Below are 11,350 nucleotides of genomic sequence, written 5' to 3' on the forward strand. Positions count from 1 at the left end.
AAACCAACGCATTTCCTTCCAGAAATGCACATCGCAGAGAGCTGCAGGACCCCATTATTCGTCAGAGAAGAAAACGCACATGGGATTCCCGTTTCCAATACGCGGACGCGGACGCGAACACGCACGCAAATATCACCCGCTGCGCCTGCGCGTTCGTCGCCTCAACACTTCTGTCGCAGTTTTTGTCCCGTCACGGAAAGATCCTCCCCGGCCCCACCCGCCATCGGCCTCTCGCCGTCCGTTCAGATCTTTCCGCCCCCGGCCGGCGAGGCCACACCGCCGCACCTCTCTCTCACACGTGCCTCCCAGCCCCAGCCGCCGCGAGCGCAGCGCAGGGACGGCCGCGTCCACCCGCTCCGACGCTGACCTGTGGGCCATGGGCAGGTGACGTAGTAGGTGTCACCCTGTGCCTTCGTCTTCCCCCAGATAAAGCCAAGCCCAGCGACGCCAACAACTCCTCGTCCTCCTCCTCGTGGACTCCCCCCAAAACTAAACCCTCTTCTCTCTTCGGAGTTGGATGCGCCGCCCGTGACCAGCGAGCCGCCGCCAGAGCCAGCCCACCGCGACCGCGACCTCCGGCGGAGATGGCGTCCATCTCCGGCGCGGCGGCGCCGCCCTCCTCCTCCTCCGCGTGCCGGCTGCGGCTGCGGAGGCAGCTCCTCATGCGCCCCTCCCACCTCCGCCTCCGCGCGCCCCATTCCATCGCGGACCTCTCCCGCTCCTCCGGCTCCCCCCACGCCCCGGCCCCGCCGCTCGCGTCCAGGGCGCCGGGCCAGGGCGGCGGCGCTGCGGTCGAGAAGGACCCGATCAAGCTCTGGGACCGCTACGTCGAGTGGCTCTACCAGCACAAGCAGCTGGGCCTCTTCGTCGACGTCAGCCGGATGGGCTTCACCGACGACTTCCTCCTGCAGATGGAGCCGCTCATGCAGCGCGCCTTCGTCGCCATGGGGGAGCTCGAGAAGGGCGCCATCGCCAACCCCGACGAGGGCCGCATGGTGGGCCACTACTGGCTCCGCGACCCCGGCCTCGCCCCCAACTCCTTCCTCCGCACCAAGATCGAGAAGACCGTCGACCACATCCTCGCCTTCTCCCAGGACGTCGTCTCTGGCAAGGTCAGCGCATTTCACTGCATTTTATTTTTCATACAATTGATTGAATTGTTGCTACTCCTGAGGTCTGAGGAGTATATATAGGGTTGATAAGGAGTATGTGAGTTTGTGATGCAATGGCATCACTCTTGTGTATTTATATCTCTGCCATGATATTAAAGCTTAATTTTAGGGGTGGGCTGAGGCAATGCAATTACTTATAGTCAGTCAGAGAAAGAGGGCCAGTGGTAACTAGCTTTAGTTGTCTAGCAAGGCACCTAGAAGCATTCGCGATGGAATTATCAGAAGTTGAGCGTCCAGGTTTTTGTTGTACAATTCTGTTGCTGTGATATGCCATCCATGAGGAAGTCTTGAGTATGTTTGTGCGTAAGCATGCTCTGTCATTGTAATACACACACGCAAGCGCACGCACACACAGTTTGGAGATTGGCTTGCTTGTATTTTAAGGAATATGCATCATACAAGAGATGGATGCCGATTATGTTAAGCCTATTCAGGCTTTTCCTACCTTCACTTTTAATCATTAGTTCACTACAAGCTCTTACAAGCCAGTTTTGCTATAAAAATGCAGATTAAACCTCCGTCGTCTCAGGCTGGTCGTTTTACTCAAATACTCTCTATAGGAATTGGAGGATCATCTTTGGGGCCTCAATTTGTTTCTGAGGCACTTGCGCCTGATAACCCCCCATTGAAGGTATTGTCCCGAGTTCTCTAATCTGCGCTATGTACCTTGATTGCATTTTTCCATTCTGTGTATTTAGGTATGTTTCAAGCACTGTAAGCATTACCTTTTTTTTCTGCTTGATATCAGATACGATTTATTGACAACACCGACCCTGCTGGAATTGATCATCAAATTGCTCAACTAGGGGAGGAACTTAAATCTACTCTTGTAATTGTAATCTCTAAGGTACATATATAGTTCCTATATCTCCTTATTATGCCCCTCTTTTCCCATTGCTATTAGATACTTGTTCGCATCACATGCTTGTTTATACGTACAGAGTGGTGGTACACCTGAAACCCGGAATGGTCTACTAGAAGTACAAAAAGCCTTCAGAGATGCTGGACTGGATTTTTCAAAACAGGTTTTGACCTCAGTTCTTTTTTCCCCTTTTGCATGTTAATTCATATATTGAAATGGCAAATGTTGTATGTTGGGCTAATCTTTAACTGCAAGCAGTGAATATTACTCTGGACTGCTAATTTACTATAGATGCTGATGCCTTCCTATCAGGGTTGTGAGGTACACTGAAATGATTTGTCTCATGTTTCATGTACAGACTAGTGACAAGGAGAGAATCTGTATGAACTGCCCTGGATCCAGTTCTTACCGCGTTTGTAGTATTTTAGTTGTGTCGTATAACTCGATTCTCTATGGATTTGATGCATCAATACATAATTTTGTGGTCATTGTCATTGCTCAATAAGTAAGCATTCATCTTGATAATACAATTGATTTTTCTTAACCAGTGTGAAAATTGTGCATAAGACAATCATACAATTTTTTAAGACGGAAACAGATTGCTCTCACGGCCTTATTGTAAAACAATTGATATCTGATGACACATCTGTTTTGCAGGGTGTTGCAATCACTCAAGAAAATTCTCTATTAGATAACACTGCCAGAATAGAGGGATGGTTAGATCGATTTCCTATGTTTGACTGGGTTGGTGGTAGAACATCAGAATTGTCAGCGGTGGGGTTACTTCCAGCTGCATTACAGGTCAGTGCCTTCCACTTTCCCGTGTTGCAGAGAAGCGGACTTCCATGAAATTCCATATTAATATGAGTGGTTTTTGACACTTAACAGGGTATCGATGTCAAGGAAATGCTAGTTGGTGCAGCACTAATGGATGAGGAAACCAGGAACACTGTGGTATGGATTTAGATGTATAGACTAGTTTGGTCATATGATATGACTATGGAGATGTCTCAAATATTGCTTTGCACTTATCCAGGTTAAGGAAAATCCAGCAGCATTACTTGCGTTATCTTGGTATTGGGCTACAGATGGAATAGGCAGTAAGGTTTGTGTCTTCATTGGTTACAATTTATGTCGAGGTTTCTGATTTCAGTACTTTGCTTACTAGTGACTTTATCCCTCTTCCAGGATATGGTTGTACTTCCTTACAAGGATAGTCTGCTACTTTTGAGTAGATATTTACAACAACTTGTCATGGAATCTCTTGGGAAAGAATTTGACCTTGACGGCAATCGGGTATGTATCCTTGCTTCTCTACTCCCAGTACCTGATGTTCTGTATCTACACTACCAGCTGCCAGATTTTATGCTCAGCTGTGTGCTTTGTTAAGCATATAAAATTTTAATGTCAGGTTAATCAAGGGCTAACGGTATATGGTAACAAGGGAAGCACAGACCAACATGCGTAAGTTCACACTTACTTTTTTACATTACTTACTGTGGTTAAAGTGCAACTTTTACTAAACTGTCTATGGTTTCAGTTACATTCAACAGCTAAGAGAAGGGGTGCACAACTTCTTCGTTACTTTTATCGAGGTTTTGCGTGACAGGCCTCCAGGTCATGATTGGGAGCTTGAACCTGGAGTCACATGTGGTGACTACTTGTTTGGGATGTTGCAGGTTTGTCTTCAGAGTTCAGATTTTAAGACATATAATTATGTTAATTTGTGCACTAGTATACGGTGATTAATGACAGAGGAAACCTATACCTCGCAGGGTACACGCTCTGCTCTTTATTCTAATGACCGAGAGTCCATCTCCGTTACTGTGGAAGAAGTAACTCCCAGAGCTGTTGGAGCACTGGTTGCACTCTATGAACGTGCAGTTGGAATTTATGCTTCTTTAGTAAACATCAACGCATATCATCAGCCTGGTACTATCCTCAAGATGCACTAGTATTGCTCATGATTCATAACTTATTATTGTCATTCTTATCATTATATATGCTGTATGATGCAGGTGTCGAGGCAGGGAAAAAAGCAGCAGGAGAGGTATTGGCCCTTCAGAAAAGGGTGCTGACTGTTCTCAATGAGGCCAGGTATGAAGTCTCTTACTCCCTCTGTATCAAAATATAAGACGTGTTTTGACAGGGAGTATTACATTTTTTGTTCTTTGATGAAGCTGTACTTGTTTGCGTAGTATTCCAGGCAATGTTTAGATTACATAGTATGCATGCCCTCTGTTACCTGCCGAATGTCTCTTGGGTAACTGAAAATGTTTAGATTAATCTAGATTTCAGAAATTCTTCATGGATTATGATTGACAGTTACATGCCATCAGATAGCTAGACTGCTGCTTGAACAGGCGGACTTGAAAAGCCACCTACAGATGCTTTATGCCCAATCATTCCGGATAACGCTTGCATCCTTTGTCTTACCGCAGCTGCTGGCACAGAGTTAGCCAATGCTTATTCCTCAGATACTGTCATTGTTTCTTCTCCGAGAAAAGAAGTTGACGACCCGTAGGCCTTCCACCTCCACGTGGCATTGCTCCGTCAGGCTTTTGCCCATTGCGGAAAATTCCCCACTGCTGCTACCCGTAGGAGTCTGGGCTGTGTCTCAGTCCCAGTGTGGCTGGCTGATCATCCTCTCGGACAAGCTACTGAACCCTTATTGAAGTAGGGCACGCTACGGCAACACAGGACTGACGGGGTGGGGGACTTGCTGTCTACTTGGCAAGCCTTCACTGCCCCCTTCTGTAACTTCCCTTCTTTCGTCCGTCCACGAGACAGTCAAAAGAAAGAGAAAAAGGGGCGGCTACAATGCAGGAGTCGTGGCGGTTGTATGCCACAAGGTCCCTATAGACTAGGGGTCAAGTGAATCATCGCTTTTGGGCGCAGGCAGCCCTCTACCGTCCATCCCATTGCATTCCTCTCAGAGTACTGTACTGTCTCAGACCAGATACATCTAAAGCTTAGGTGTGCTAGATTTTCTGTTTATGGACTAAACTTGCTTATCACTTGCGACCATTTTCCCGAAGGCCATCAGAACCATTAATGCACTTTGGCCCAAAGGGAGTCCTATTACAGTTTTTGTTGACCCTGCTGAACCATTGATGCTGCAACCAAATGCTGCCCCACTCGGTTAAATTTGACTAACTCGCAGTCATGGTTTGCACTTTACCCTATGACAAGCATCTCTTATTGCTAGTTTCACTGCAATGTGCTTTCAATTTCAGCACATCACAGAATTCCAGGTTATTACCAGAACTGCTGAAGACTGAAATATTGTTGACTTATGCCTGTACTTTGACTTCCATTGATTAATCCTATGAATGCTCCTTCTGGAGGTACTTATATTCCTGTTGGTCACATATGTTTCTTGTTCTCTTTCAGCTGCAAAGACCCTGCTGAACCATTGACCCTGGAGCAAATCGCAGATCGTTGCCATTGCCCTAAAGATGTAATTTCACCTTTCTCATGCCTTATGTTTTTTGCCAACTTCTATTTTGCAATATCTTAACTCATGCATTATGTTCTTTATTTGCATCAGATTGAGATGATATACAAAATAATTCAGCACATGGCAGCCAACGATAGAGCACTTATAGCGGAAGGTAGCTGCGGTTCTCCTCGGAGCGTCAAGGTTTACCTTGGAGAATGCAATGTAGACGACCTATGATTATTCCCTTCATCTTTGCGTTTTGGATCTGTGTAAAATTGGGTGGGTCTCCTAGAATAAAAGGAACAACACCAGTGGCTGGGCTTGTGTGCTCCAGATGTGCCATTAGTTTCTTATTTGGTTGTGATGGCGCGATTGCTCCTTGTGCTTTAGGGTACAGATTTTCGGTTTTAAGTGCCACCAGTTACAAAACAATGGAGATGTTACCGAGTTTCAATATCACCACTGTATTCTGTCAAGCTCCATTCGACACACATGTGGTAGTACAATTGTTTGCAATCAATTGAGCATATTCCTTTTCTGGCACGGAAATAAAAATATCAAAACAAGTGTGCATATTCATTTGGTGCAGTTCATTCACACAGTTTATTCTGGCACAATGCAATGTTGTTGACATGAATGTCATATTTACATTTTGGGGATACATATGCCGAGCTTCAGTTGCCGCACACAGCCAGATGAATGGCCTATTTACATTCTAGCACCAACATAATTTATTTAAATGGGCTTCCGCGCCTTCAATCAACAAACCTAAACGCTAAGCCTCAATCCTTCAAACATCCCAACAGACATACTCTAGACCTCAATTCTTCAATCGGCAGTATATCAACTACTCGGACATTTCCAACCAATGTGGTATCCTTTACCTAAATAAATGTAGCACGCCAGTTACAACAATCACCACCACCCATCACTCACAGGAACTTGGACACCACACGCCAGGACATCTGAATGGCTGTGCCTGCTGCCTTAAGAATTGATTGGTTATTGTAGATGCTGTTACCATGAAAAATGTGCACTGCAATCAGATTACACAGGATATGTATTATGCATACATGCAGTACTTACAAATGAAATAAGGCTGTTAATATTTATGATTTAGATGAATTTTTTTAAGGGTATGACTGTCCCTTGTCCGAACCGGTCCCATTCCCAATTGATGCCTCAATATGGCAATCTTACATACGCCAGAACCAGTCTAGATTTGTTGGCTCCATCAGATACTGGAAGTGATCAATCATGGAGCCAACACATATAACATATTTGCTCCCAGGGTTAGTTAGGACTAGTGAAGACCAATAGAGCATAACCTCTCTTCAGGAGCATTTTGAAGCTTCAGTATGTAACTCACTAGATTGGAAGGGATTACATAACGGCTGACTAAGACAAACTCTGAAGGCATAGCTGGCAGCATATTTGACTATGCTCAGCAGCTTGTGTGCTTTGTGAGATGAAATTGACAGAAAACTAATTTGCAGTATTTCCATCGGGAACCCAAGCTTACCAACAAGCTATGCAGGTTGGGTCAACATTTCTTGAAAGTTCATGCCCAGGGTTAGTGGAATAACTTACCCAACAGCTGTAGCACCCCATGAAGCTACATTATAAATGACTTTTGTCCCATCCCATGCCTTCCGAAGTTTGCCTTTTCTCTTCTCGGCTGAAAATGTCTTCTTAAGGGCTGGCAGAAGAGCGGTGATGAAGTTCAGCATCAGAACTTTTATTGAAATGATTCGAGTAATCATTCTGATGAACAAAGAAAAGAGAGAGCAAACCTTTCTGAAGTCGATCAGGAGATAATTCCTGTAGAACATGAGATATTCATGGATCAGATGTATAGATCAACTCACATACATGAAAAGAAATGACTCGGTAAAAAAACACTGATATATTATAGAGAAGAGCAGCACAAGTATAAAGTCCGGAACATGGTAACTGGGGCATCTCTTATAGAGAGATGTGGTGACACGGAAATGAACCAATTTTTCTCAAATATACTGATTATCATGTGGACAGACGTTAAATCAATGATTGTTTATTGCATCAAACCACATCATAAGGGAACAGGAACGAAGGTATCGAGGTGATGATAGAATCACATTCCTACCTTGGTTTTTGTAAGTGTTGATAAGTATGTGGCTACAAAGAAAGCTATCCCTTCAGCTGCATCCTCTGGCTTAACAAGAACATATCCATTGTCGTCATCATCTTCCCACACATCTCCCGCCTTTATTACATCCCATGATTTATCCAATTCAACTGTGGCAAAGAACATCGAATGAACTTTAGAGTATCGCAACTCTATTTCGAGAAAGGTTAAATAAAAAGATATGCGAAACACAACATTCCACTGCATTAGTTATTTTAGGTGTCCATACTTAGATACATTAGGCACTACCAGCAGTAATAACTAACAAAGTAACAAGTGCATTCAGTAGAGGCATACCCGCACCATTTTGACATACAGACTTTTGAATTTCATGGAACTCCTGAAGAAATTCTGGTGACTCAAACCTAGATTTAAGGAGATCAAACACCTGCAAGGTGAAAGCAAGCCGTTCAGACTTCAGAGTGTTGGGACAGCTAACAGCTTCATAGCACATGAGCTATAATAAAAACTCTCCATGATCTCCCTCATATCACTCGAGAAAATAAAACCAAAGTGACATGAGATTGTTCGGCACACATTCTAAATGGCAAGGGTGGGGATAACGTGCAAAATAGAAAAATGGTTGCACGTGCTATACTGATCCTTGATCCTCACCCCCTGTTAACGGCAGTTATATTCCTAGTTTATGAATACTAGGAAGATGTTTAGCCTAAACCATCACATTCCACTATTCCACCATCACAGATGTCAACATCTTTATTTTGGATAACCTCACTGCATCTGATCCTGCTTCTAATAAAAGGACATCTTTCCATGGTAGGCTATCTGACTCCAGATGTTCACAACTAGTCCGCAGTCAGCACTCACCAAGCAGAGGAACCACAGACAAATATGAGAACAGTAGCATCGAAGCACTTTTTAACTAGTTACGGAAACAAAGGTACCCCCAATTCAGATCCAGATGGCTAATAACCGATCAAGTTAGTTCGACAAACCTGAAATAACGAGAACTTGGTCGAATTACCGCAATTGCTCAACAGTTACACGCCAATTAATGCAATTCATTAAAGCCTCGTGCGCTGAATTTTCAGGCTCGAAGTCCCAAACCTCGCCGCATCCGTACCGTACCTGGTCCGTGGCGCGGTCGGAGTCGCTGGCCATCGAAGCCGCCGAGTCACCGTCGTCGTCGTCGTCTCCGCCGCCCTCGCCGTCCCCGTACTCGGGCGCCTCGGAGCCGGCGTCCGCGTCGGAGAGCGAGGCGCCGAGATCGGCGTCGCCCATCCCGTCGAGCGTCTGCCGGAGCTCCTGCAGGAGCGCCTCCAGCCTCTGGCGCCGCAGCCGGACCTTCGTCGGCGGCCGCCGCGGGGGCGGGGGCGGCGCCGCCGGCGAGGAGGTGGAGGGCTGCTCCATCGGGGGAAACCCTATCGCCGGAGGAGGAGGAGGCGACGCCGGACTGGGCTTTGCGTGGCGTCTTCTGCTACTAATTGCTTTGCTTTTGCTACATGGACAGACGAGACGTGGTGTTTTCCGTGCGATGATTGGATTATTAACCGGAAAGGTGTTTTTGCTGCTTCGGTTTCGTCTCCGACGGTGCTTCCTCCCTGCACACGGTGTTCACTACTAAGAGGGTGCTTGGATACAAGGTAGTCTCTTTTAGAGGCTAAAGTTCCAAGCACCCCTGACTAAAAAGAGGCTAGGACTAGTCTTGAGGCTAAAATTTTTTAGTCATGGAAAACCTACTAAAATATGTATTAGCTCTCTCTCCTTATTTAATTCCTCCCCTTAGTTCTGGATTGGAGGGTTTGGAGGATAATAAATGCTCAATAACTAGATTTTAGTCTCTTTAGTATTTGGATCCAAACATGGGTGAGACTAGCAAGTTTTAGTCCCACTACTTTTAGTCATGGGACTAAAACGTATCCAAGCATGCTCTAAGCGCCTGTTCGGCAGTCCTCCGCTCCGCGGAGCGCGCGGAGCGGCCTTTAGTCAACTCTGAAAATTATACCTGGATTGCCGCTCCGCTCCGGCGCGGAACCACGGAGCAGAGGGAATCCGAACGCGGCCTAAGTGTATGCACATGCAACACACATCTATTTAGATTAATAAATGTACACGTGTAACATACGTCTATTTGAATTAACACATTATACTAAACTTAATACAAAACAATTTATTAATAAATTTGAAGTTTCCCTATAAAGTACACAATCTTTTATTCTCAACTCGTACAAATAGTTTGAAATATTATTTTTTCTTAATCAACATGTCTCCTATATTAAAAGACCATCCAGTTTTTTCAATGTATAAAACTCAAAATTATTTAGAAGATTCATCATGATTCTCCTTACGCATACATTTATGCAAGTATAATTAAAAACATTAACGTGTGCATCAAGAGCGACCTCTCGATATGTCCACGTCGACACAGGTATACACTATTTTTTGTTGCGTGGGCTCATAGGTTTGGCAGGAGTGCCTTCTCCTTCTCTTGTTTTGAATGGGCCACGCCTTGTTGGATGTTCATTGGGAAAAGGGAAGAATAATAAGAAGACAGAGAGAAAGAGCGGGGCACTCACGCAATCCTTCCTCACCGCTGTCTCGTCTCCTCCGCGGCTTGGCCGCCTTCGCCTCCCCTCCCACCTCGGCGCCGCTGCCTCCATCCGCTTCGCCTCGCTCTACTCGATCCGTCCCTCTGGCGCCACGCCGTCTCCACAGGGTCCAGCCTCCTCCTGAGCCGATCTCTCCGCTGAGCACGGCCCGCGCGGCCGTTGCTGCCGAGGGCTCCTCGGGGCCGCTGCAGCCGGGGAGGCGGCCTGCGGGAGGGCCCTAAATGTGGCCGATGACTCCATCCCCGGTCGCATATGGCGGCGATCAGCCCAGCTCCGCCTCTTCCAGCCCATCTTCTTGGTATGCATCTGAATGCCTAAAGAAGGTGTCTGGCATTATTGATTCCTTTGGAGGTAATTTGCTTTCAAAGTTCTTGTGTGCTGACAAGTCTAATTATTATCCATACATCAGGGCATCATTGGTAGTGAAGAAGGACTCCTGCAGCTGTGAAATATTAGCAGAGGAAAAATCTATATGGTTTGAAGGGTTCAGATTCATAATCTGATAGTATTAGTGTGACGCCCGGGTAATTAAGCTACAGTGCTCCTCTGCTAATGATGCCACGTCACCTCAATTATAGTTGCTAATCTCGAGTTAGTTCGAAACCGATTCAAATTCAAATTCAAAATCAGGCAAACGATAAAAGTTTTCAAATATTAAAACTAAAATGTTCGGAGTGAACCAAATATTACATAGATAATTATGATAGGAAAACCGCACATTTATAAAATGTTTAAATACTATGAGATAAATAAAACAGTAGCAAAACGATTAATTAAATACCTTTTATAATTAATAAAATGTCAAACTAAGTTATTTGGGGTCTAGATTTTTTTTGTGACTATGGACTAAGTTGAAATACTAAGTGTGTATTTTACTAAATTAAAATGCAACTAAAATAAAGAAAGAAAGAAATAATAAAAGAAAACAGAAAACAAACAAAAGAAAAAAAAGGAAAAGAGAGAAAGGCCCCCCCCCATTGGGCTTCGGCCCAGCAGGCCGGCCCGTTCGGCCACCGGCCCAACCGGCCACACCCCTCACTCCCATAACCCCCACCCCTGGACAAACCCTAACCCAACCACCCGCACTCCCCCCCCCCACGTCGTTCCCACCCCCCTCCCGATCCAGATTGGATCGGG

The 11,350-nt window shown here is 45.5% G+C and overlaps 2 protein-coding genes across 4 annotated transcripts; one reads left to right on the plus strand and one right to left on the minus strand.

Annotated features, from left to right (window-relative positions):
• The first annotated feature begins 236 nt into the window (after positions 1-236).
• LOC119301886 (glucose-6-phosphate isomerase 1, chloroplastic-like) lies at positions 237-5,963 on the plus strand. Its single transcript, XM_037578875.1, has 14 exons — positions 237-1,112; positions 1,681-1,803; positions 1,921-2,019; positions 2,114-2,197; positions 2,692-2,835; positions 2,923-2,988; positions 3,071-3,139; positions 3,223-3,330; positions 3,446-3,498; positions 3,575-3,713; positions 3,810-3,966; positions 4,053-4,131; positions 5,428-5,494; positions 5,585-5,963. The coding sequence occupies exons 1-14, from the start codon at positions 585-587 to the stop codon at positions 5,711-5,713; spliced, it is 1,845 nt and encodes a 614-aa protein (XP_037434772.1). The 5' UTR covers positions 237-584; the 3' UTR covers positions 5,714-5,963.
• Positions 5,964-6,049: 86 nt separating this feature from the next.
• On the minus strand, positions 6,050-9,172 carry LOC119301887. Of its 3 annotated transcripts, none has more exons than XM_037578879.1 (6): positions 8,733-9,172; positions 7,941-8,031; positions 7,602-7,753; positions 7,270-7,297; positions 7,067-7,175; positions 6,050-6,512 (listed from the first exon to the last, which is right to left on the minus strand). In XM_037578879.1, exons 1-6 carry the CDS (start codon positions 9,012-9,014, stop codon positions 6,494-6,496), a joined length of 681 nt encoding a protein of 226 aa, XP_037434776.1. In that variant the 5' UTR covers positions 9,015-9,172; the 3' UTR covers positions 6,050-6,493. The 3 variants fall into 3 exon arrangements, with proteins under 3 accessions (XP_037434776.1, XP_037434774.1, XP_037434773.1); XM_037578877.1 differs by having other exon boundaries at positions 6,050-6,490; positions 7,947-8,031; positions 8,733-9,171; XM_037578876.1 differs by having other exon boundaries at positions 6,052-6,490; positions 8,733-9,164.
• Positions 9,173-11,350: the final 2,178 nt, after the last annotated feature.

The sequence above is a fragment of the Triticum dicoccoides genome, chromosome 5A (genome assembly GCF_002162155.2).
Source record: "Triticum dicoccoides isolate Atlit2015 ecotype Zavitan chromosome 5A, WEW_v2.0, whole genome shotgun sequence".
NCBI lineage: Eukaryota > Viridiplantae > Streptophyta > Magnoliopsida > Poales > Poaceae > Triticum > Triticum dicoccoides.

Coding starts and splice junctions, on each gene's coding strand:
- LOC119301886 (XM_037578875.1), top strand. CDS start 585: ATGGCGTCCATCTCCGGCGCGGCGGCGCCGCCCTCCTCCTCCTCCGCG. Junction 2,836..2,922: donor TACTTCCAGCTGCATTACAG/GTCAGTGCCTTC, acceptor GACACTTAACAG/GGTATCGATGTCAAGGAAAT. Junction 3,499..3,574: donor GGAAGCACAGACCAACATGC/GTAAGTTCACAC, acceptor CTATGGTTTCAG/TTACATTCAACAGCTAAGAG.
- LOC119301887 (XM_037578876.1), bottom strand. CDS start 9,014: ATGGAGCAGCCCTCCACCTCCTCGCCGGCGGCGCCGCCCCCGCCCCCG. Junction 8,032..8,732: donor CCGACCGCGCCACGGACCAG/GTACGGTACGGA, acceptor TTCACCTTGCAG/GTGTTTGATCTCCTTAAATC. Junction 7,176..7,269: donor TCCTGATCGACTTCAGAAAG/GTTTGCTCTCTC, acceptor CTCTTCTGCCAG/CCCTTAAGAAGACATTTTCA.